Source organism: Rhinolophus sinicus, linkage group LG06 (genome assembly GCF_036562045.2).
Source record: "Rhinolophus sinicus isolate RSC01 linkage group LG06, ASM3656204v1, whole genome shotgun sequence".
Classification (NCBI taxonomy): Eukaryota; Metazoa; Chordata; class Mammalia; order Chiroptera; family Rhinolophidae; genus Rhinolophus; species Rhinolophus sinicus.
The window spans coordinates 111,879,036-111,906,386 of NC_133756.1; the positions used below are offsets into that span (position 1 = coordinate 111,879,036).

General features: G+C 38.4%; 1 protein-coding gene across 8 annotated transcripts in view; it reads right to left on the bottom strand.

Annotated features, from left to right (window-relative positions):
• Positions 1–1,624: 1,624 nt before the first annotated feature.
• The window catches only part of ANKRD42 (ankyrin repeat domain 42), a 49,291-nt gene continuing 23,564 nt past the window's right edge, over positions 1,625–27,351 (bottom strand). For 2 of the 8 annotated variants that reach the window (XM_074335682.1, XM_074335688.1), the window contains exons 8-13: positions 23,842–23,947; positions 18,831–19,006; positions 12,022–12,148; positions 8,675–8,819; positions 2,816–2,898; positions 1,625–2,726 (exon numbers count right to left, since the gene is read on the bottom strand). In XM_074335682.1, the coding sequence (XP_074191783.1) occupies positions 2,621–2,726; positions 2,816–2,898; positions 8,675–8,819; positions 12,022–12,148; positions 18,831–19,006; positions 23,842–23,947 (743 nt within the window). In that variant the 3' untranslated portion in view covers positions 1,625–2,620. Of the gene's footprint in view, positions 2,899–8,674; positions 8,820–11,998; positions 12,149–18,830; positions 19,007–23,841; positions 23,948–27,351 lie in introns of those variants that run through there. The other 6 variants (XM_074335684.1, XM_074335687.1, XM_074335683.1 and 3 more) reach the window with 5 other exon arrangements.

Below are 27,351 nucleotides of genomic sequence, written 5' to 3' on the forward strand. Positions count from 1 at the left end.
TAGGGTGTTATGGGAAACCCCAAATGTACAGCCAATCAATCAGAAGTATCAGTGACAAGCCGGGACTTGTGAATGGTGTCTAAAGTGGGGGCACTTTTGAGAGACTGAGTCCTTAACCTGTGGAGTCTGACACTAACTCTGCAGTTAGTGACAGAACTGAATTGTTGAACACCCAGTTGGTGTCTGGAAAAATCAGACACTTGGTTGTCAGTGTTGGAAAACACCACACATAATATGACAGTAATACATATATGTGATTTTGTAATTAAATACACATAATTTGGGGGCTGTATTACAATTTAGATTTAGCTGCTACAATAAAATGCAAGATAACAGTGGCTTAAATAATATAGAGGTTTATTTCTCTCTTACCTACAATCCAAGTGTAAGCATTCCAGGGCTAATATGTCAGCTCTAAGTGTTGGGGACCAGGCTCCTACTTACCTTATTGGGATGGTGGTGCCCTCATTCACAAGGTCCAGTGATTCACCACCACATCTACATCCAGAAGAAGGAAGGGGTAAGAGGTGGGCAAACGCTTTCCCCTTAGGGGCATGACCCTGAGGTTATACACATCATTTCTGCTCACACTCTATCGACCAAAACTTGGTATCTTAGATGCAATGGAAGCTGGAAAGTAAGACCGTATCCTGAGCAGCCACAAGCTCAAGTAAATGCTGATATTATAGAAGAGGGGAAGAACAGTAATTGGGGGACGACCAGGGAACCTCTGCCACAAGAGTGCATACTTCTATTACAACACTCTTCTGGTATTTCCTGCCTCACTGGTAGAGAGACTATAAAGATGTGGCCTTGAGAAAACTGGAGCAAGTATCACAAACAAACTCTAGTCAGGATTGGGATGAACTCGAGGGTCACCAGGCTAGAAGGAAACAGTGAGGCCATGAGTCCCAGAAGGTGGAGGAGCTGCTGAACTTTGGAATTCCAGTCGTGGGTAAGAAGAATGCAGACTTTGAACTTGCCTTGTTAAGATTAGAATCCTGACTTCACATTGCTCTGTGATTCTGGGCACATTATTTACTCTCCATGTATAAAATGTATGTATCACAGAGCTGTTGTGAGAATTGAGAGAATATCTGTCAAGGACTTGGCACAGATCTCACACATAAGTGCCCAATAAACACTGACAACTATTATTACAATAGCATGAAAGCCTATTGGAAACCACAGAGAAACTAACAATAATGACTAGAAAGGTGATCAAAAGGATTTTAACACTTGCTTACAGGCCCTTAACCAGCTTATACTGGTCTTAGCAATCGCATTCACTCACGTCAGAGCTAACTGGTTCTGATGATACTGGATCAAAATGTCCTTTTGCATCCATGTAAGTAAGGTACATGCCAGGGCCTGGAGGGTGGGCAGTCTGGTGTATGGCAAGAAGACTGCTGCTGGCAAAGCCCAAAGCTAGCAATCAGATCTTCAGAGGGAGGCAGGTTCTAGGCAACTGCCCCAAGAGAGTGACAAATCTTTCCCAGGTTAAGGAGGACGGGGGTGGGTAGGAAAAGGGAGGAATTGAAGTCAGAACTGAAATGAAACACTGTGGTTGTTTTTGGTCAGCAAAGTCAAGGGGGAAAAGGGAAGAAACAATAATAAAACCATGTGTTTTTTTGTTGTCCAATCTCTGTATTCCTTATAGAGCTTGCAAGACAGAGCAATGGTTGAATTCCAAAGCAGATTATTTAAATGAGTATTCTTTGCAAGCACACAATATTTTTTTTTTTTTTGGGGGGGAACAGGACTTTATTTGGGAACAGTGTGTACTTCCAGTTTCCAAGTCAAGCTGTTGTCCTTTGAATCTTAGTTGTGGAGGGTGCCGTTCAGCTTCAAGTTGTTATCCTCTCAGTCTTAGTTGTGGAGGGCGCAGCTCAGTTCCAGGTCCAGTTGCCGTTGTTAGTTGCAGGGGGGCGCAGCCCACCATCCCTTGCAGGAGTTGAAGAATCAAACTGGCAACCTTGTGTTTGAGAGCCCGTGCTCCAACCAACTGAGCCATCCGGGAGGCAGCTCAGCTCAAGGTGCCACGTCCAATCTTAGTTGCAGGAGGCGGAGCCCATCATCCCTTGCGGGACTCAAGTTGAACCAGCAACCCTGTGGTTGAGAGCCCACTGGCCCATGTGGGAATCAAACCGGCAGCCTTCAGAGTTAGGAGCACGGAGCTCCAACTGCCTGAGCCACCGGGCCGGCCCACATTATTATTATTATTTTTTTTTTTTCCCTTTTAAAACCAACTCTCATGAGTGAGATATTTGGTGGTTATTGTAAAGTTGTACTTTTCTAAAACTTGCTGGTCTTATGTTCCGTTTTCTCCCAAGTCCAGATGCTTTTTAAAAGTCAAATCATTAGAAAGTAAAACGAAAACCCGTATCCACACTAGTAGTAATAAACAGTACTCTTAGAAAGTAAAAAAAATATAATTCTATTATGAAACCACAATTTTTAAATAACTTTTAATGTCTAGAATAATTTTTAATATTTAAAACTGGATTTCTTTTGATTACGACTGTACTGTATTATATTTCAAAGCTTATGTGAATATTTGCAAAATTAATACTCATAAATCTAGAATCTTGACTTATCTACATAAATACATAAGAGTGTATTAGGAGGGGGAGTACAACTGAGTCCATGGAATTTTAACAATCCCTTTGATGTTATGTAACATGTTTCTGTCTTCAGAACTGGAGTAATAGCACATCAGAGTAATCCTGAGAATAATTTATATAAACATTTATATCAATTTTTTAAATAAAAGAGAAAAATCAGGTTTATTTAAAGTTATTTCAGTGATTAGTACCTTCTCACAAAAACTCCCCCAGAAGACACTTTTTTCTTCATTCCCCTTTTCTGTTTGCTTGACTCACAGGAACAGTCATCTTCCTACAAACAAAGGAAGAGCCAAGTAAGATTTCTATCTTAGACACATTTTCATCTTTCTACACTGTCTGTTCCAAAATAACTTAATGATACTAATATTTTCAACTCTGAATTAAATTTCTATTAGGATTTTGAATAAATAAATTCTTAAAACTGAAGTATCAGTGCATCATATCATGCTAATTCATAAGGCTGGGAGGCACCTTGAGAAAGAAACCATGTAGTACTCTCCCTACGTAATAGATCCCCAAAAGAGGACATCTTGTAAATTTTTGCTTCTATCTTAGAATAACATTTCCCAACATGTTGCTAACTGAAATGCAAAGTGTTAGTAGGCCATCTCCTGGATTCTTTGCAAGCTCCACCTGCTAGAAGCCGTATCTCCTGGCTCCTCCACTCCCTCCTCTGTGTTCACACAACATCCCTCTGCTGCTCTTGTCTCATGTTCCACTCTGTCCTTCCATCCACTGTTTCTGAGTATTTCTTACCTATCATGGTATTGCCAGGATCGAGCACAGAAGTTTCACTCAATAAATGCTATTGGAAGGAGCAAGAGAGACTGGAATCACAGTAGACGCTCACTGGATGTTAATCATCTTTGAACAATGCTTCCAGTCCCAAATGCTCTGCACTTAGTCAGGCAGGACAGATCTGAATGCAGACGCTCCAGGAACAGCACGAGGCACGTGTCCACAGGGAAAGCCCATGGCTGGAGTCAGCATTCCCCAGGTGTTCCTGCCACACCTTCACGAACCAGGTCAGCCAGCTTAGCTCAAGTGGTAGTGTTACAAACATGGTAGCAAGCTGCCATTCTTCCAACACCACCTGACAAAACCACAGGTCTGTTCCCTCCCCTCTCTCAGCTGCAAAGTTGAGAGACGACTAGATAGCAAATCTGGTAGCCCTCCCTTATAGTGTTGCAATGCACTGGTGAGCACAGGGAAATACAGATGGTCTCTTCCCTTGAAAAAGCATACCAACTAATCTGAAGACCAGTAACAACAAACTTTTCATTGGGACTTGGCATATGGTGTCTGTATTTCATACTCTGCATATAAAACAAGGTGAAGTAGGAAGTGTTACCACTATTTTATAGATGTCAGCAGAAGTCAAAGAGGTTAAACAACTTCCCCAAAGGTCATAAAACTAATTAAACGGTAGGATTCAAATCTAAATTTTGTCTGACACCAAAGTTCATGCTATTACCATTCCTCAAACCTGTCTTCCAGCAAAAACAAACAAACAAACAAAAAACACCTAACAACAAAAAGCATGCTTACACTTTCAGTTCGTACAACTGTCCTGTATATACTATACTGCAGGTATTCAAAACGGAGTAAGATCTGGTCCCTACTCAGGAGTCTGTGGTGGAGTAACAGAAATAAGAGAAAGTGCTCAATTCCGGGGGTTGTTCAAGATCATTAGGGGATGGAGATGTAAAGATGTCCATGAAAGAAAAACACTGAGGTAGGGCAGGATTTTAACCTCATCGAACTATATGAAATTAGAGAAAGAACACAGAAAATGTAGGGAAAGAGAGGTAGCTACTGGTCAGGTAGCCAATTTTCTAGTGCTTAACAGAATTACAAGACCTCCAGAAACAGTAATATTTATTTTCCTTTACTTTCCATATATGTTAACTCCAAAAAGAGGTTTTATAAAATTCGAAATACCTAGAAATGACTATATAGCGAATCCGCTACTAACACCAAATATGTAACTTCTTCCATCAAACCAAACCTTACGAGTATAACTACTTCAGAAGAAAATATGTGCTTAGCACTCTACAGGCCTCTAGTGTTTGTTGAAAATTCCAAACTTTCAAATTCCAGAAATTCCTGCATTTGGGAATACTTTTCACCAAAATTACTCATTTCTTCACCACAAATTATACAGAGAAACAAATTTCGCCCTAATATGTGTTTTCTCCTAAACTCAGAGACAGAGAACTATTGAGACAGTGAATATATGAATTATGGTGCCTTGGCACCAAAAGCAATTCTCGGGGTAAATGCAGTCTACTACTGCAACAAAATTAAACAACTCCTGTGTGAAAATGTATGTATTTTAAATAAAAACCAGTAATTTTTGTTCTGAAAGAATTTACAGTTTTGAGGAAGTGATGAATACTACTATACATAAAACGGTTGACAGAGGTTGTGTATCTCCAAATTATTACTTGGGTATATGGAATTCTTGTTTTCTAAAAATTCCATGCAATCTGAGAAATTCCAGGAAGCATATGAAGTAAAAGGAGATAAATCCCACCTTCCTGATTACTAGAACAGACTCTTCTTAACAGAGTGTCAAAACAGTAGAGACAGAGAGATCACAAACGTCTCGAACTTCTCTAGCCTAAAAGCTCAGCTTGGATAAGCTCACTCAAGCCCTCCAATTGCTCCAAGTACCATTACAGGTTCATAGGCTAGAATGTCAAAGGACAGAGAGAAGCCCAGCAGAGATCACAGCAAAGTCCCACCCAGTTCCATGTAAGTAGAAAACAAGGGTAAGTTAAACATGAAAGTAATCATAGAATATTACCAGTTTGTGTTGGCCATTCTTGATTAGCAAACAGGGCCCAATGCACTGAACCAATGACTTCCTAAATGACACTACTTTGGGAAAGCTGCCGGATACAAAGTCCTTGGCACTGAGCCCAACACAAAACAAGTACTCAGCAACTTGTTGGTGACGATGAAGATGTTATTAGTTAGATGATCTCATTGAACTTGAATTTTGGTACTGTGGGTAACGTCAGTACCCAATTAAACTACAATACATTTAAACGTCAGTACCCAATTAAACTACAATACAATTAAATGATGAAGTGCCATCAGAACAGTACAAAGTGCCTGGTGAAAGAAGGAGAGATCATACGTGGTCGGGGGATTAGATCAGGGTTGACAAACGAGATGGTTCTTAGAGGATTTTGAGGGGCAGAGTTGACAGAGAGCCTTCAGGGTATATGGACAAAATGAACAAGGGCTTGGTGATGGGGCAAGATCAGAAAAGACAGGTTATATGTAGGAGAACAGAAAAAATAGGGCTGGTGAGGTTTAATGCAGGCTAGGATGAGATAATATGTGAGAAAGCACAATAAAGTTATTATTACCAAAACCAGTTATCACTATTATTGTGTTGTTATCAAAAAATTATTTAAGTGCATAATATATGTAAAACTATCCTAAGAATTTGTTTTCTGGATAAAAACTATACTATTCCAGATTCTTTGAAAGGGGAAAAAGTCTTAAAGGTACAGTTGTAATTAATCATAGGTCCTGACCAGAAGGTGGCAGGCAAAAGATTTAGTTAGAGGTTCTAGAAGAATCTACATAAATAAGTACTGAATGAAAAGTTAATTTTATTTATACTTTATATATGTAGACTCCAAAATAAATCAATCCCTTCTACTCTCAAATGCAGAGGGCTCTACACATTTATATATCTACTGACTATGCTTATTCAGCTCAAATACAGAAAATGGAAAAAGGAGAAAAGGATATGACGAGGGGAGAGTGTAACACCATGAATACTATTACACAGAAAATACCTCAGGATTTCTACACAGTATTTCCTTTAAAATCAATACAATGCCATGAGGTAGATGTTATCCCCCTTTTAAAGATGAGTAAATTGAGACCCAGGAGCTCTTGCAGAAGAAAAAATAAGCAGTGCCTGGGTTGCAGCTGCCATTAGAAGTCAGTGACATTTGCTCATTTACAAAAATTGGATAACCTAAAGCAGGACTTCACAAAACAACAGGCCCAGAGTACGGGGACCTTGAGGTGGCTCCCCTGAAAACCTGTTGTTAGAGAGCAAGGTTTTAGGGAGGATGTGGTGGACAGCATGAAATCAAACCCCACCCGTAGAACAGATGCTTCTGGGCAAGAAAAGAATATTTTTAAATAGCAAAAAAACCTAACATTTTCTAAGTAGACAATCAATGTGGAATGACTCAAAAGGTGCACAGCTTTGGTGATCTCCAAAAGGTCTAGGCAGCTAGAGAACATCAAGTTTCTGCCTTTGAAGAGACTGAGAGTCAGCAGAGTTCCTGCCACTAGCTGGAGAGGGAACGCCTGGAGTACAAGTGGTCGTTTATGAGAAGTATGTGCCCTCTATTCCTCTTGCCAACACGACATGGCTGCACAAGCTGGCCCCTCTAATCAAGTTTCCCAGGGGCAAAGGGTGGCACAAGACGAACATCGCAAAAATGAAGAGAACTGATTATTTATTTATAATTAATTATATCGCTTGGAAACTTAAGCATTGGTGACAACCAAAACCCAGAGAAAGTGCTTCCATTTGTATATGCATAGAAATACACGTATGTGTTTGTAGATGAATAGAATTTCATCTAAGATGAGACATACTAAATCGTTAACAGTGGCTTCCTCTGGAGAGTGGAACTCGGTATGGAGAAAAATGTCTGAACTGTTTTTAATATTTTACAAGCACATGTACTATTTTATTATTTTAAAAGTGGTTATTAAAAAGACTAATGATTAGTTTGTGCAAAATAAAAAATAAAAAGCCAAGAAGTTTCCATTGTAGATCAGATTTGAGGTGATACAAGGCTGGAAGAGAATTCACTCACCCATTATGACTACAGAAAAAATTTCCCTCTGGAAAGAAAATATGAAATGTACCTGAATCCCTACATTGTGTCACATGAGCTGTCCACAAGGGCCACAACATGGCTGTTACACTCACAGAAGAGAGTAAGGGTCAAAGTTTCCCCAGTGTACTTTCCGCTTCTTCTACTCTGAGACCACATGGCCTGAGATACAAGTACCACTGCGGTTTCTTGCTGTACTTTCAACTCTGTTTTCTATACTCCACCTGCACTTCTGTTTTTGTTCTTTGTTTCTGTTTCTCATATCAGTTTCTTTTTAGCTTCCTTCTACATATTTATCCTTTTTATTTATCACTCTAAGCATTTTCTATAGTCCACAGCTATATTCTGAATCCCAAACTCCTAATTCCAGCTGAGAATTATAAAAAAGAGTTAAGGTTATGGAGTCAAAAGTTAGAGATTGAATACCGATCCCACCATTACTAGTTGTGTGAATTTAGACAAGTCACTTAACCTCTCTGAGCCTCAGTTTCCTCAGATGTTAAATGAGGGCAGATCAAATGACATACGATAACATGTGAAAGAACTTTGTAAAGTGTTACAAACGTTAGTTTTTATTACTCTATAATCGGAACAAAGGGATGCTATGACAATGGCCATGATGGTTCCTTTCTATTCTTAAAACTGCTCTTTTGAGGAGCTGAAACTTTCTTACACGGATTCCATTCAAAGCACTTTATTCTGGCTATTTAAAATGTTAAAATACATATACTCTCTGTCTTAAAATTCTTAATTTGTTTATAAAAACGTATTTTTTCCTTATATGGTACAATTATAACACTTACTACACATTTATGAACCAGGCTGCTGTTCTAACCAATATGTAAATAGATATATACGTATGTATGTGTGTATAAAGTTTTATAGTTATATTTTTGTATAGTGTATATATATTTTCATATTCGTGTGTGTGCGTGTTGTAATCCTTACAACATTCTAGAAAGAATAAATTATTATCTCCAGTTTACAACTAAGGCACAGACAGGTTGTCAACTGGTCTAAACTAAAGCATAGACAGGTTAAATGACTTGTTCAAAACAAAAAATTCAAATCCAAATAGCCCCAGTCCAAAGCTTGTAGTCTTAGCTAAGCTACTCTTGTATACTACTTCTTGAGAAAGATAAATGTGTTAAGAAGGACACCAACCACAGCCACAAAGTTGGGGACCTGAATATTTTCCAGGGTCTTCCTGAGTTGATCCACCTCTGCTCGATACTCATCCAGCTGACATTCTAATTTTTCTCGACGTACTCGTTCATATTCCAGCTGGCTCTGCAGCTCTTGGATAGTTCTGTCAAAAGAGATTTTGTTTTCAATCAATCTCCAGGATGAACTAAATATTATTTCCCTAATAGTGAAAAGTATCCATGTATTGTATTTAAGGCAAATTAAAAAATTAATTGTTTATTCATTGTGTATTAAGAAATAATATGAATAAAATAATATGTACTGAGAGTCTACTATGAACCAGCACTGTTCTAGACAGTGGGGATATACAGTGAACAAAACAGGCCAAATTTGCCCTCTTGGGGATTAACCTCAGCAGTGGAGGAAGAAAGACAGTAAAGAAAGTAAATAAGTAAATATGGTATGCTGGAAGGTGATAAATGCTTAGGGAGAAAAAACAAAGCAAGAAAGAGTAACATAAAATGTTACTGAAGAGGGGGTTAACCCTTCATACACAGTAGCCAGGGAAGGCCTTACTGAGAAGGGGGTTCCTGAGCAAAGCCCTGAAGGAAATAAGAGAGATAATCAAGTAGACATCCAGGGGAAGAGCACTGCACACAGAGGGAATAGCAAGTGCTAAGGCCCCAAGGCAAAAGCATACCTGGTGCATTGCAAGAAAACCAGGGGCCAATGTGGCTGGAGTAGTTCAAAGTATAAAAGGGAGAGTAAAAGGGATCCAGAAAAAGTAGAGACTTATAAGTCATAGCAAGGACTTGGCTTTTACTCTGAGTGAAATGGGAAGCCACTGGAGGGTATGAGCAGAGAAATGGCATAATCTGACTTAGATTTGTTTTGCTTGGATTTGCTTTTGCTTTTTTAATGATATAATATTTACTTTGAGTGAAATATAGAAATATCAAGTGAAGAATTCAATGAGTTTTGATTAACGTGTATACCCTTGTATCTACCGCGGTTACCACAATATAGAATACTTCCGTCACCTCAAAAGTTCCCTCATGCCCTTCCCAGGCAATCCTCACTTCCATAGGCAACCACAGTTCTGAGCATCTATCATGATAGATTAGTTTTGCCTATGCTTATAAGTGAAATTGTACATATACTTTTTTGTGCTTGGCTTCTTTCAGTCAGCAGTATGTGAGATTTATCTTACTTAGGTTTTAAAATGATTACTCTGGAGGCTCTGTTGAGAACAGAATGCAGGGTATGGAGGCAGAGGATTAGGGGGTAGGGACAGGAAGCTAGGAGACATTATCAGGAAGATGTTAAAACAAATGCAGGCAAAAGATAATGTGACTTGAACAGAGTATTTTTTCCTCTGGCCTTATTGCTGCATGATGAGGGGAAGAGAATTCCCAAGGCATGCTGGGTTGGCTACCAAGGAGGTGCCAAGGAAGGCAAGGAGAGAGAATACAGTGGTAGTTCTGGGAGGGAAGTGAGTGGGGTTAAGCCTAGGGATAGGGAAGAAGAATGTCCACTGTGGATGCCTAGATTCAGCAAATCATCCCCAGGACAGAGTAATACAACCATATTTTGTTGTATTGTGAGTTTGAGCTAATGGATAACAACAAAAACAAAAGGACATCCCTCAAACCAGTACTTACCCAGTTTTCCTTTACAATTAGATCTAGGGTCAGGATTTTATACACAAAGAATAAATGTCTTAAGATGCACTCAATGCAAAGTGGAGAACAAATACTAGAGAAGAATTAAAGCTTACTTAGAAGAAACACGTCAGTCTCAGCTTACATGAAACTACATTCTGGCATAAAAGCTAAAGCAATCTTTTAAAATAAAATTCTGTTCAAAAATCACATCAATAGTATAACCATTTCATACTGAAATGTGAATAGCAGGGTTAAAAGTTCCATTTAAGGACTATTAAAATCATAATGATCCTAGATAACAGGTTTGGAGTCATATAGACGGGTTCAGGTACTCTCCCCCACCCCCTTTATGCAAGGAACTTAACCTGTATATTAAATCTTGGTTTCCTAATCCGTATAGTGAGCTCCTGGAGCTGTGAAGACTGTATGAGATAATGTATGTAAGAGGCTTATCTAGAGCCTAGCATATGGTAGTGCTCAGAAATAATACAAGCAGCTGTAACAACAGTAATCTCCTTAGAAGAGAAACAAAGGAAACCAAAATGTAAAGCTCATTATCTAGTAGGAAAGAATTGCTCCCCTGTGAAGTACTTTTCTGGACTACAAAGGAATCTAAAAACTTTCAGCTAGGCTCTTTGGAAAAGGCCATTACTAAAAATATTCTACATCTCAAAACACTGCAATCAATATAGAGGAAATGGATGGCTATATGATGTGATTTGTGAGACACCAAGAAGGCCCCTGATGAATATATTTGATCTGCCATAGCTTCTTGGTGTCTAAAACCCCACTAAGAGATAGAGTATTTTGGCTTAAGGCTTTGTTTTCTGTTCAAACTACCAAGTACTCATGAAAGGATAACATATTAATCCTTATCAAAGATCTAGATGTTACTCTGAATATATTTACCAGACATCTTACTGAGTCTAGATTCAGAAGAGGGTGGAGGAGATTCTAAGACTATGATGGAAAGAGACTCAAGCAAAGGAGAAAGCAGTGGAAAAGGAGAATCCAGGTGTGCTGCTTTTTACAGATCCAAGTTTTGATTACACCAAAAGTCTCCTCTCCTGTCTCCCTTTGCTCCCTGTCCACTCTGAAATAGAAAAGCAGAGAGGCCATGGGAGAAAATAAATCAGCACAAGGCACCCTCTATTCCAGCAGCCAATTAGAGGGCACCAAATGTTCAGAGAGCCACTTTAGGGTACGGAAAGGACAGGATGCAACTGCTCACTGCCTCTGGACATGAAAGCATTCTCTGATAGGGTATTACAGTCAGGGAACACAGGAGTGAGTCTCAGATTCGTGAGCAAGCAGTCCAATTTGATAATCATGGTTAGAAACTGTTGGTTGAAAAGCTCAAAGTAGCTGTGGTCTGGAAAAAAAAAATCTTAACTCCTTACAGAGTTTCAGTGTGGCAAGATGAAAAGAGTTCTGGAGAACAGTTGTGCAAAAATGTGAATATAGTTAACACTACTGAATTGTACACTTAAAAACAGTGAAGATGATACATTTTATGTTATGTGCATTTTACCACAATAAAAAAATCTTAACACTCTCTCCATCGGGGGCTTAGGAAGAAAACAGGATAGAATCTTAAACCTTTTGATAGGGATTAAAAAAACAAGTTGTTGGTCAACAAACCCTCACATGGCATTTAGAGAGATAACTGAAAACAAACCATTCAAGTTTTGAGGACATTACTTTTCAGACTCGAGTCGTTCTTTCTTCTGCTTTAGATCTTCTTCTGTTACCCCTCCCAAGTGTTTATAGTTGCTCTCAGCAATTTCCAGGAGGTGTCTCAATTCTACAATTTTCTTGTAAGCTCTGACTGCAAGACAGAATTGAATACGCATGTTGTTTAGACAGGTAACAGCTCCTGTGCTCACAGGATGCAGGTCCTGCAGCATATTCTTCCTCTAGAGCCAGTGTCTGTGTGGTCTGGGGAAGGGGAGAGATGGAGAGTGGCATATGCACAGAAGGATAAATATCAGTGACAGAATATTAGGATGAACAAGCAATGAAAACCCTAAATGAAGGATTCTTTTCCTAGTACTAGAAGATGTATCAGATAGTCATGACTATTAATACCATAAACAAGGTTTAAAGAAGACTTGCAGTGTTTTAGGACTAGTGTATATTACAGGACCCTGCAAAATCTGTATGTCAGAAAACTGGAAAACCTGAGATATGCTGGATTTATTTAAAATAAACAAAAACTAACCCAGTCCCCAAATGTTATGGTTATTACTTGTAATATCTATGCAAGAGGATACTGAGAGAAGGAAGTGTTGAGAACTGCTTTTAGCTATTCTCCACTACCAAACCTATGATTTTTCTATCTTTTGTGGTAGTGCCTCTTGACCTGAGGTGATTTTCTCCCCATGGGATATTTGACAACAACTGGATACATTTCTGCTTGTCAACTTGGTGGGTGTAAGAAAACAGGCTATTGCCATCTACAGGCTCAGGATGCTACTAAACATCTTAAAATATACAAGAGAGTCCCCTTCAACAAATAAATTTGTGGCCCAAATTGTCAATAGTGCAAGAGTTGAGAAATACTGCTTTATGGAACCAGGTAAGCAAATTACAGCATCTACTCCCTAACATCTCTCTGACTTATCTTTCAATAGATTAGAGCCGCAGGTTCCAAACTGCATACATCAGAATCAACTGGGGTGCCTTCTTAGAATGTACATGTTTGGGCCTCATACTAGAGCTACAACTTCCGGTATCAGTATTTGGTAAAAACTCCTCAGGCAATTCTGAGGGGCAGACAGGTTTGGGAACCACTGAATCTACTAGCAAGTGAGTAGAGGGGATTTTTTAAAAAAGTTATATAAAAGAAACGATAGAAAGAACTGTGGCTATTTAGCTTATATAATAATTCTCTATTACTTAAAAGGTTATGTTTTGAAAGAGCTGTTCTATGGGGGGTCATCAGGGGTAAGAACCAGGATGAACTGGGATTAGTTCAAGGAAGAGAGATTTTAAACTCAAAGAAGGAAAAACCTTTCAACAAAACCAGTAAGAGCTATGATGCACTTGTGGAGTGCCTAGGAAATGCAAGACACACTGCACTAAGTGCTTATACATTTCTCTCCTCACAAGAACCTTATCAAAAAATGGAAATGGACCCCTGGGCAATAGTGAGCATCTTGTCACTAAAGGTGATTAAGTGGACGCTGACATGTGACAGGGATGTTGAGCCAGGAGTCGAATGTCAGAAGGTTATAGGGTGCTATGTATGATACCATGGTCCTGAACATAATTCACTACAAAATGTTCTGAATTGAGGCTCAGTTCCAGGAAGTCTGGGACGACAAGAAATCCAACCCATCTCGGGTAAGATGCTCTGGCAAAACCTAGTGTCCCAAGAAGAGGTCATATAGTCCTTTGGGTCTCGCCGTGGAATAAAATTAAGTAGGGACAAGAAAATAACACATGACTTCATGTATAGCATCCCACCTGGGCACCAGTGAGCCGTATTGTACTCATGTGACAAAGGTGTAAGAGTGCATTTGTATCGAACACACCACAGAAGGAAACTATTCTAGTCATGTTCTTGGTCCTTTCTGAAATATCTTCTAAACTTTTGTAATTCATCGACAATGATCCGCCTCAGAGGTATCTCTTACTTAAATAATTTCTGAAAAAAACTGAAATTCTACAATTCAACTGCTCATTTTATGCAGTTCTAAGTCTTTGCTAACTCTGTACGCAACCAACAGAAAGTAATCCAAGCACAAACAACAAAATAAAAACTAGATAAATTGGGTTTCATCAAAATTAAAAACCTTTTCACTGCAAAGGACATCATCAAGAAAGTTAAAAGACAACCCATAAAATAGGAGAAAATACTTGCAAATCATAGATGTGATAAGGGATTTATGGCTGGAAGTATTCTTCCAACTCAGTAATAAAAAGATAAACAAGTCACCTTAAAAATAGGCAAACGATTTGAATAGATATTTCTCCAAAGACATACAAGTGGTCAATGAGCACATGAAAAGATACTCAACATCACTACTCATTAGGCAAACGCCAATCAAAACTATGAGATACCACATTACACTCACTAAAATAGCTATAATCAATAAAACAAACAATAGCAAGTATGGGAAAAGGATGTGGAGAAACTAGAACCCTCATACACGGCTGGTGAGAATGTAAAATAGTGCAGTCACTTTGGAAAACAGTTTGGAAGTTCTTCAGAATGTTAAACATGGAGTTAACAGATGACCCAGGATTCCAACTCTTAGGTATATACCCAAAAGAAATGAAAACATGTCAGCACAAAAGCATGTACGACAACATTCATAACAGCATTATTCATAACAGCCAAAATGTGGAAACAACTCCAATGCCCATCAGCTGATGAATGGATGTAAAAAATGTGCTATAACCATACAAGATTATTTGACAGTAAAAAGGATGAGGTACTGACCCATGCTACAACGTGCATGAACCTTAGAAACACTGTGCTAAGTGAAATGAAGAGAGTCACAAAAGACCACATATGGTATCATTCCATTTACATGAAATGCCCGGAACAGACAACTCTATAGAGATAGAAAGTAGATTAGCAGTTGCCTAGAGATGGGGTTTGGCGGGGGAAGGGAGGCGAGGGTTGGGGTAATGGGAAATGATTACTAATGGCTGTGAGGTTTCTTTTTGGGGTGATGGGAATGTTATAAAGTTTACTGTGGTAATGGTTGCATAAAGCTGTGACTATATTAAAAAGCATTCAATTGTATACCTCAAATGGGTAAAAGAATGGTATGTGAATTATATCTCAATAAAGCTATTTAAAATAAGGCTGTCAGTAAATTCTGAAGGGATCATTAACTCTGAACCTCTCTGTGAGGTGATGTAGGTAACTATTTATTGGGAGCCCCTGATATCAGCATCATCAGGTCTGCCCTTGGTTGCATTCACCAGAAAAGAGGCTTCTGCCATTCCCTGGAGAGGAAGGCTCTGCCTGACAATGTTCTGGAAGCTCTTAAAAACTTTTTTTTTAATCTATACATAAATTAGCAATTTTCCTTTGAGAAGATAGTACAACCAGTTCTTCCTGCCAGAATAACTGAAAATACTTTTCAGAAAGTAATGAAGTTCTGATTATCTGAATCCAATGCCCAAGCTCTACTCACTGTACTACAGCTGCCTTTGTTGAACTACAGCCTCAGTTCAAACAGATCCTTCTCACCTTCTATGAAAGAGCGCCACTGAAACAGTTCTCATCCGTTCGTATGAATCACGGCTCTCTGACCAAGCATCGTGAGAAGTAAAATTAGGGTTATGTGGCAAGAAAAGAGTCTTTCAGGAAACAATGTGTGTGTTGGCAAGGGCTCCATATAGGGAAATCCAAAAGCCTTGCGCTAGTCACTGTGTGACTTAGGACAAGTAACTTAGCTGTTTTGGAATTCAGGCTCTTTACCTATCAAAGGATATTATACTAAATGAGCATTTTTTGAGATCAAAAACAGAGATATTACCCACTTCATGGGCCTACTGTGAATGATATATGTGGAAGTGTTCTGTAAACTTTATAAAACATTACAGAAGTGTAAACCATTATTATTAGGATTTTGGAGAATAAAAATTCTAGCAGGAACGTTATATGCTCCAACTGTGCCATCATTAAAATTCTACAGAAAGTAAAATTTGCACCAATTACTAGACTTCAGTTTAGTTCCAGTTTGTTCAATAATAAATGTAACACTGAGAGAAGCCAGTGTCCTGCTGGCTCCTGGATATTCATTTGCATCAACCTAATCACATGTCCCCTTAAGAGACAGAAACATTCCCACTTTTCTCACTAATGTGGAGTATTTAATGTTTGAACCTTTTGGTATGGACTGAGTGTTTGTGTCTCAGAGTTCATAGAGTTGAAGTCCTAACCCTCAGTGTGATGGTATTTGGAGACAGGGCCTATGGGAGGTAATTAGGGTTAGATAAGGTCATGAGACTGGGGCCAGGGGCCACAGGGATTGGTGCCCTTAGAAGATACACCAGAGAGCTTGCTCACTCTCCCTCCACTGCATGAGGACACAGAGAGAAGATGGCCATCTGCAAGCCAGAAACAGAGTCCTCACCAGAAACAGACCCCACCAGACATTGAGCTGGGACTTCCAGTGGTATTTTGTAATGGCAATCCAAACATATTAAGACACCATTTCATGAAATAAAATCTTCCCTGGTAATTATGAGAATTAAATCTTTGGCATGTCTCCATAATGCAATTTGTATTAATTTGGTGCAAAAGTAATTGCAGTTTTTGCTATTTTTTTAACCTTTTAAACTGCAATTACTTTTGCACCAACCTAACATAAAAGAAAAAAACAAAAAGTATTTTTTATTTGGTTATAAATTTTTATTTAGTTATAAACCCACAAAACTACTTTAGGATATCCCACTAACAAATATGGTTAGGTTATTAACATTGTTATTGTGGGAATCAAAGAGCAGATGATCAAGACTTTTATAGCTTTAAAAAATAAAAAACCAGGCAGTTTAGGAAAACAAGCAAATATGGAAAAATGATGTGTCTGTTCACCAATGTAACCATAACACCTAGAACAGTATCTGACATGTAATAGGTACGCAATAAACATATGTGGAGTGGGAAGAGAGTAAGAAAAATTGATGATGTAAAATTTCAGTCACTTCTTTTAAAATAATATATTGAGCAGGTTGAGCATGTTTTCTGAATTCCAGAAAGCAGGACCATTTCTGATGCACTGCTATAGTCCTAGTCCAGGGCTGTACACACAGCATGTATTCAAATGTATGTTGGATGAATGGAATGCCTTCCTTATCTGTTTTGGCCTATTTAAATCCTGGCCATCTTTTAAGGAAAAATCCAAATTCCACTTCTGAAAAGCCTTCTCTGCTACTCTATCCTGAGTGAACAGTCCTTGTAAACTCACAACCTAACCTAATAGTCCAGGCCAAGAGTCTAAGAATCAAACATGATTACTCTCATTCTCTAACATCTTATATCCAAATCCTACCAGCTCTATCTTCTCAATACACCCAAATCTGATCATTTCTCACCATCTCCATCATTCTCACCCGCGTCTAAGCTATCACCAACTTTCTCCTGAACTAAGGTCACAGCGCCCTAACTGATTTCCCTGCTTCTACTTTTGTCCTGTGAAGGGAAATGGGCTTCCCACAACACTGGAAATTTAGAGGCAAAAACAGTCAAGGCCAACTGGGCCCTGATTCGGCTTTTGCCCACACCACCCTCCAGATAAAGTATGGACTTATTAATGCTGGATCTGAACCAAGAAACAGAAAAGCCTTATATAAATGTTACCTTAAAGGGAAATAAACCGATGTTTATGCAAGCTATTCTGGGAGGGTGGTGAAAGCTTTCAGTATAAAAAGGCTGAAGCAAACCAAGAACGAGGAGTCCCAGCATCACTGGCAGCTGTAGGCCCACATCAGGGACGCTAGAAGCCCAGGAAATGTGTGCAGATAGTCTGCACCTGCTCTTCTACAATTCTAATTTAGCATTATTGGCAAATTTAAATCTTATCAGGAACTTCTTCTAACCTTATATTGGCAGGTGAGTACGTTCTCTTCCCACCTACTCCTAACGCATCTGAAATGCTATGCTCTCCCCGACCTCCCAGTCTATTCTCTACCCAGCAACTAGAGTGGTATTATTTATAAACATAAATCAGATCACAAAATCCCCCCCTCAAAACCCACCAATGGCTTTCTATTTAAAATATAATCTAAACACAAAAACCCTATTGGACCCTATTTGATTTGCCTGGGCCCCTGCTTTTGTCACCAACCTTATTTGCCACCACTTCTTTGGTGATGCTACACCAGCCACACTGATAGAGCTCCATTCCACCTCATGGTCTTTACACACACTGCCCCCTCTGCTTGGAATATTCTTCTGAGATCTTCATACAGCTCACTCTCATCATTTATCTCTTCACAAGTGTCATCCGCTCAGAGACGCCTCCTCTAATAGTTATCTTATCTAGAGGACCTCCCTACTCTATTTTCTTTAGTATCTGGTTTCTAATTAATTATCTATCACCCTCCCTGACCACCACAACAACCAGGATGTAAGTTCCTGGTGGTAGGTGGGATTTGGTATTGTGCACTGTTTCTCCAACCCCTACAATAGTATCTAGCACATAGTAGACACTCAATAAATATTCACTATTATTATCTGTAAAAATCATTTTCCAACTAGCCATGCAAATCCTTGAGATGTTTCTTTCCGTTTCCTATGATCCACTTAAATAATGTTGCCTCTTATATAACATTTTCCTCCTTGAAGGACAGACATCATGTCTTACATATTTTATATGTCCAATAACCCTTACTATATAAATTGTACTAGTTCTGGTTCCCCCCTAAAATCAAAGTATTTTACTTCGTATATGGTAATTGTCTTTAGGTTTAATTCCCAGATTTGTGGTAAAAATGGGCTATGGTATTTCTTAAAGAATAAATCACAACAGAGTTTGCACACTTACTTCTAGCATCTGTTTTATCCGACTCATTAAGATATAAATCATCCCTGGCATCAGTGCTTCCCTCAACACCATGTCTTATAAAAAACTTCGTGTCATTTTCATCGATTTCATTCTCATCATCTATATCATATTTCTGTAGCCCCTCCAATAGCTTTACTGCTGCTAGACGAGCAAACCTGTAGAAAAGAATCAACAATTAAAAAGATCTACAATCATCAAATTAAAACTGCAGTTTGCACTTAATTTGGGGAATTACACTCTATACATTATGCCACCAACCCACCCACCAGTAAAGTAGCAAAACTGTATCTGAAGATCGGTGACAATTTGATGCAATATATCAGCTACATGGGAAACTCAAACAGTTACTACACACTAAGGACAAGCAGTCATATTAAAGACTGATTCCATAATTTTTATTGGCAAAAAACCAACTGGAAGAGGAGACCCAATATCAAAAACGTGTGCCCCCAAACACAGCTGCTCAACTGGACAGAAAGCCCAGAACCACCCTACTTGATTCCCTGCACTTACTACCTTTTTTGATGGCCTAATTTATTTATTTTTTATTTTTTATTTTTTCCACCAAAAGAGCAGTTTATTCGGGAAAAGAAAAAAGAAACGAGGTCACCCAAGTAGTGTGTGAATGCACACTTCCGACCAATGCTCCAACTGACCACACACATGCAAAAAGCTCCGATTCCAAGATGGCTTCTCTATTAGCATCTCTCCCCCAGAAGTTACCACAAAGTTTAACATAAAGTCAGGACTAAAGATTTAACAAGGGGCCCAGCTCCACCCATGGTCTTTCCAGCTCTATGGTTAATCATCTTAAGATGCCAGTTCACTTTCATCACTTTTTTTTCTTTTTTTGGGATTCTGGATGATTTTATTTTCTTTGCAATTCTCCATTATTATCTGAATCTAAAAAACAACATTCATTTGATCCATTATTTTCTAATTTAATCATTTCCATTATGAAAACAATCAAGTAGATACTAAAAAAAAATTTTGAATCATAATTTCACTTGAACATGCATTTTCAGTTAGATAATATTTTTAACAATTGAATTTCTGAATGCAAATCAAAATGTTGGATCATATTCATTGTGATGCTATTTCTTTTTTTTATTTTATTAGTTTCAGGTGCACAAGACAAAGCAAAACTTAGACGTTTATCATTTATATCCCTCACACTGTGTAAACCCCCCTCCCCCTATCCACTATCCTTCTGACCTCGCACAGAGCCAATACATTTCCACTGTCTCTATTCCTAATGCTGTACTCGGCTTCCTGTAACAATATACATACAAATATATAAATATACATACATATATATATTTATATAAAATTATAGTTGTCATTCAGTATTGTTCAGCTTCAGGTGTACTGTGCAGAGATCAGGCATCTACATCATCCCTGAGGTGGTCTCCCAAATGGGACACATGTCCATCTGATGGCCTAATTTAGATTGTAGGATTCATTCTGGTTCTCGTTTTAGGGCTAACCATAGCTTTAGCCCCCTTAATCTTCATTCTTCCTCAACCCAAAACACTTGGCATGGTTTTGAAATTAAAGGAAAAATGACTTTTCATCAACATTATCTATTTTCTTTGACCACATCTCTATGAAGCTTCCAACTCTTGGTTTCAGAGCTGTGGTTGTGAATGCATGTAATCTACATATTTTTTCCATTGTTTTACTAATTGAAATGTTTATGCTTTCTCTTAGGACATGGAGAATTACTCACTAAACACAAAAACCTCACATTCTATTTTTTTTCACATGCTTACATAATGGCATGCATATGTACACATATTTCTTTACCTGTCACCAGATACTGCAAATCATTAATGATATATCTTGCTTTATGCCAGATTCAAGGTTATTTCTATAACACTACATTCACACCTAGCATTTTGGTGCATGAATGACAAAAGAAATATGGGCCAGAAATTACGAATAACTCCAGATACACCCATAGTACTAAATCACCCATGTGATATTGCTATAAAGATAGACAAATAGATTAATAGACAAAATACAGAGTCTAGAAATAAGTCCACACATATATGGACAACTGAATTGGAGAAAGACACAAAGGTAATACAGTGGAGAAACACAGCCTTTTCAACAAAAGGAGCTACAACAATTGGATATCCATATTTTAAAAAAAGTTGGATGCATACCTCACAGTATATACAAAAATTAACTCAAAATGGACCAATGCAAAACCTAAAAGTATACAGCATCTAAAAGAAAACAGGAAAATCTTTGTGACTCTATGTTAATCAATGATATCTTAGATGTGATACCAAACATAATCCATAAAAGAACTGATAAAAGCTTCTGCTCTTCGAAGACATTGCGAAAAGAATGTTTAAAAAAAAAACCAAGCCATATTGCGTGAAAATCTTTGCAAAACAAAAATGTAAGAAAGAATTAACATCTAAAATAAATAAAGAACTCTTAAAACTCAACAATAAGAAAACAACCCAATTTTTAAAGTGGACAAAAGATCTAAACAGTCACTTCACCAAATGAAAATATACAAATGGCAAATATGTATATGAAAAGATGTTCAAAATCAAAATCATTTTTCATGAGGAAAATGCAAATTAAAATCACAGTGAGATGCCACAATGCACCTATTAAAATTACTAAAAACAAAAAACCTGATAATATCAAATGCTGACAAGATAAGGATCAACAGAAACTCTCATCCATTGCTGGAGGGAATGTAAATTGGTACGGTCATTTTAGAAGGCACCTTGGCAGTTTATATAAAGTTAAATATACCCTTAGCATATGACTCAGCCATGCTACTCCTAAGTATACCCAAGTGAACTGAACACTTATTTTCACACAAAAACCTGTACATGAATGTCTATAGCAGCTTTATTTATAATCACCAAAAAATGGTTGCAGTCAAGATGTCCTTCAGCAGGTTAGTGGAGGGGCAGCCAGATGGCTCAGTTGTTTAGAGTGCGAGCTCTAGACAACAGGGTTGCCGGTTTGATTCCCACATGGGCCAGTGAGCTGCGCCCTCCACAACTAGATTGAAGACAACGAGTTGCTGCTGAGCTGCCGGAGGGGCGGCCGGATGGCTCAGTTGGCTAGAGTGTGAGCTCTCAACAACAAGGTTGCCAGTTAAATTCCCACATGGGATGGTGGGCTACACCCCCTGCAACTAAGATTGTAAATGGTGACTGGATTAGGGGTTGAGCTGCGCCCTCCACAACCAGATTGAAGGACAATGACTTGGAGCTGATGGGCCCTGGAGAAACGCATTGTTCCCATTCCCCAATAAAAAAATAAATAAATAAAATCTTAAAAAAAAAAAAAAACAGGTTAATGGATAATCAAACTATGGAACACTGTGGAATTTTACATCCAATGGAATACTACTCAGCAATAAGAAAGAAATCAACTACAAACACATATGAATGAATCTCAAAATAATTATACAGAGTAAAAGTCAGATATATAACAGTACATACTGTATGATTCCATTCGCATAAAACTCTAGATATGCAAACTTATCTGTAGTGACAGAAAGCCAATCAGTGTTTGCTTGGGGAAGGGGCAGTGGGGAGCAGTGGGAGGCAAAGAGATTATAAAAAAGCACAAGGAGTTTTTTTGGGGTAATGAATATGTTCACTATTTTGATTGTGGTGATGGTTTCATGGGTGTATACATATATCAGAATCCATTAGGGTGTAAGGTACAAGTATGTGCACTTTATTACACGCCAATTATACCTTGATAAAGCCTTTTAAAAAAATAAAATGGGCCTCAGTAGATCATAATCCTAGGTACCTGGTACAACAAAATCACTCCAAGGCTTCAAAGAAATCCCACAGACCAAAGTTTAAGAAACATGCAATCACAAACAAAACTTGCATGGCAACTTAATGAATGATTGAATCCTTGCATCTTTTCAAGCCTCATTTGCAACTTTTAGCTCCCACTCCCACTTTAGATACAGCTCTAAACCACATTCAGTTCCTCAAAAACACAAGTGTTACAACTCTTCCTCCTTCAAGTATCAGAATATTGTTTCCTCCAAAAGAAAAGTTTTCTCTGACCTCTATATAAATTCTGTCCCCCATAAGGTTGCTGGTTCGATCCCCACATGGGCCACTGTGACCTGTGCCCTCCATAAAAAAAAAAAAAAATTCTGTCCCCCAGCAGTTTCTTTCATTACTCTTATCATCTGTGTTAATATTTCTCCCCCACAACTTTCAAACAGAAAGACTTGGGCACTTTTTCTCCTGTTCTTACTGTACCTTATACATAACATGTATTATGAAATAATGATTATAATTAATAATAATGTTTACATATTTGTCTCTCCACAAGACCAAAAGCTCTTTTGAGGGGAAGAACTGTGTTTTTTTACCTTTGTAATCCTAGTGCTGTCACACTTGGAACAGGATAACTATACAGAAAATTGAATTTAAAAAAACACAAATGAACAAATGGATGAACTAAATATTCTTTGAGGATCTGACCTGAATGAGCTGGAGGTGTTCAATAATAGGTGTTATATTTAATTCAAATGCAAGTACTAAAATTTGTTTCAAAATCCATGTGACTCCTACTGATTACTTCTTTTTATCACATAATATTTCTCAACAGGTATGAGCATTTGGGTGGGACAATTCTATGTTGTACACCACCATCCTGAGTACTGTAAAACGTGTAGCATTTAAGTATTCCTGGACTTCACTAAATATTAGCGACGGTATCTAGTCACTGTGACAAACCCCACTTATTTCCAAATGCCTTTTCCCCCAGGAAACGGGACAATACTAACTCCCAGTTGAGAATCACTGCTTTACAGAAAGAGTTGATATATTGTCAGATGTCTATTCAGCTTGCAAATTGTCATTCCATCAGCATTGGACTGAGTCCTATAATTCCATTAAATCTTCAGAGATTTCTGAGTATAAGAGAGTATATGCAAAACTTCAAAAACAAAAGAAAGGAGCAAACCAGATAGAGATACCTCTTAGCCACATCACTGGGTTTCTCTCCTGCTTTATCGGTAATATTGCTGTCTGCTCCCACTTTAATTAGCCACTGCAAACACTCTATGTGGCCTTGTCCAGCAGCTGTAAAAAAGTAATAATAATAACCAGAAAATACACAAGAAAGAGTTACTGTTATTAGTAACAATTTTCTAAAATTTTGGACAGTATTGTCAGAGAGTACTTTCGTTAAGTATTGATTCTTGCAATCACCAAGAAAAATAGGTTGGGCAGATGTTGTTTTTTCTATGTCATTTACTCATTCATTAGATAGACATTTAATCAAGTATCTACTGTGCTCAGCCCTTATACAGAGAACTTTACATAGAGATATAAAAGTTGGGGCTCAATAAGGTTATATATTTAACATCACACAGCTAGTAAGTAATGTATTTGAAACTATAATCTAGGTTTTTCTAATCCTTATCCAGTACTTATCTGCTGCTACGTATAGCTCCTGGCCAATCTTTTATCACAGCAGAATGTGAGTGCGATCCAGCCTTAGGGACCCACATTGACTTTTAAAATCCTGTGTCACCTTATAGAGGTCTGAGAATTAAGTTCAAGAACTTGTTGTAATGATGCTGCTGACCTTTTTTGATATCAGAGGGATTATTCATTATGAATTTGTACCAACTGGACAAATAGTTAACCAAGTTTCCTATTTGAAAGTGCTGAAAAGGCTACCTGAAAAGTTAGATGACCTGAACTTTTCACCAACAATTCATGGTTCTTGTATCAGGACAATTAACCAGCTCACATGGCACAGTCTGTGAGGGAGTTTTTAGCCAGGAAACAAATAACTGTATTGGAACACCCTCCCTACTCACCTGATCTGGCCCCCAATGACTTCTTTCTTTACCTGAAGATAAAGAAATTATTAAAAGGAAGACATTTTGATGACATTCAGGACATCGAGGGTATAATACGACAACAGCTCTGATGGCCATTCCAGAAAAAAAGTTCCAAAATTGCTTTGAAGGGTGGACTAAGTACTGGCATCAGTGCATAGCTTCCCAAGGGGAGTACTTCAAAGGTGACCATGGTGATATTCGGCAATGAGGTGTGTAGCACTTTTTCTAGGATGAGTTCACCAACTTCATTTTCCATCCTCGTATAAACAGCTTATTCCTCTGACCCTCACAACTCAAAATTTACAGGCCCCCCCCCTTGTTGATTACCTAAATTCTTTACCACCGTTTTCTAAATCTTGTCCTCAAAACACACGCACTGAGTATTAATTTTCACCTCCACAACTCTGCTTGTGTGTCTTCTCACCTAGTGCCTATCACTCAACCACCTGCTCATCTACCCTCTGCCTGTCCTTCTGAGTCCATCTTGAGACTAAGGGAAGCTATGGGGGAAACAACCGAATAGACTTAAAAGATCTGAATTTAGGTCTGCTAAGCAATGAGACTGTAGGACAAGACAGAACTTAGCAACTGGCTGGCACACACAGACCCTCAATAAATGTCTATAGAGTTGAGAGTGAATGAAGGAAGAAAAAAATGAATGAAATCTCAGCTCTGCTCTTCCCAGCTCTGCAACCTCGGTCAAAAAACCTGGCCCCAATGGACCTAATTTCCTCATCTTTTACGGAGATGATTTCATACTTATAAGGAGAATACACTGCTGCTTCCTAAAATTACAATAAGGACTAAATATAATGACAGTTTTACATCCCGTGGTGTCACATACACACAAGGTATTATTTCTGAATTCCCATGAACACTTCGTCAATAATTTAACCCTTAGCAACTTCTTCTGTTCAATTTCTACTCCTGAATTCCTACTGCATATAGTTTAACAACCAAATACTTTTTGCCCTTTGTTATATCCTGACTTAAACAAATCTCCATTTGTTCGTGGATAAGTATGTAGCTCCTTAACAGTAAGGTTTGGATCTCACACTGTCTCCACTGTAAGAGCATATGGTTGGTGCTGAATATATATATATATATATATGTGTCTCTGTAAAATAAATCAGAGTATGAACTTTTGGTGTGAATTTGGAGCCTTGAAAAGCGAATCCACCTCCAATACTGGCAACAGAGAGGAGAGGACACAAAGCCAGAGCCAGTGAGAAAGCAACCCCATCACCATAACCCTCTAGCCCAGCTTCTGAAGGGTCCGTAAGCGGTCTCGTCCTGTCCCTCTCTGCTTGACTCACAGTCTTCCGCCCAACTCAGAGTTGGCTCCTGAGGCTTCTCTCTGGGGCCTCTCTCTCTCACACCAAATCCAAAGCCAGCTAACAGAGAATACTACAGAATATCCCAGACCTCTAGAAATAATCCCACTTTCCACAAAAACTGCAACATATTCTCTCTTTGCTACAAAATCATATTTATGAATCCTGAGTAATGGTGAGTTTCATAAGACAGAATGAGCTTAATCAACATTTCCATTTTATTACACAGGTAATGTTACAAGCGGTGGGAAGGTGGCTAAGTAATTTATCTACAATGACATACAATAAGAGGATTTTTACCCAAGATCCTTATTGTATATTGATTAGAATGTTAATTAATTTGATCAATTTTTATAAGAGAACAAGATAAAATCATGCAGTAGCTAGAAATTTTTAAAAAAGTATTTGAAATAATTATGGCTTGAAAGTGAATAAAAGAAAGAAGTAGATTTAACAATCACTAAATGCCTCAATAACAGACACTGCAGCTTATTTACTGAATCAAAACTAAAATGAGGGGAAAAGAAGCAGATAGATTGACAAAATGTGAGAAATGTGAAGTAAATTATAAGAAAACATCAACTTTCATTTACCCAATTTGAGCATGACCTAAACATACAGATGTTCCCCTAGGAAAAGGCTCATGTACACAAAGATACCCCTCCCCCAGCTGTGGTCACTTATCACCGCACCACTTGATCCTCTCCTGACCCCAGCGGTCCTTCATGGACAGACTGACAAGAGAAGGGATGAAGGACAAACCGATCTGGTTCCTCTTCACTTTCACCCTCCCACCTTCTCACAAGGGCGATATCTCAAACACTCTGTTGTTGGACATCAATCTCTTTAGAACCTTCTTCCAGATCCTTCATTTCCATCTCAGTTCAACTGGTGAAGAAATGACTGAGACAGGCTGAAAACCATCTGTCAATAAAGCTGACTTTAATTTGTCGTTGCTCTGAAGATGCATTATAAGCACCATGAGTGAGCCTATCCTTTGCTCTCAGACATGACACCCCACATACACATTAGGAATGAAAACCGGTTATACCTAGGTTATGAAATGGGAGCTTTGCTCCAGAGTGGCACCTTTTTAAAACAAACACAATATTTTATGCACATTTTACGCTTCTATCCCATTCACAAACCCCACGGTGAAGAGCTTAATGCCTAGCCAGCCAGCAGAGATAGATGGAGTGAGATTCTCCAAGTATAGAGTAGTGTTTATCAAAGTGGGGACATCTCTATGTGTAAGAGAAACCCCCTTCACATTACCCTTCTTCCTGCCCCATCCACCCTC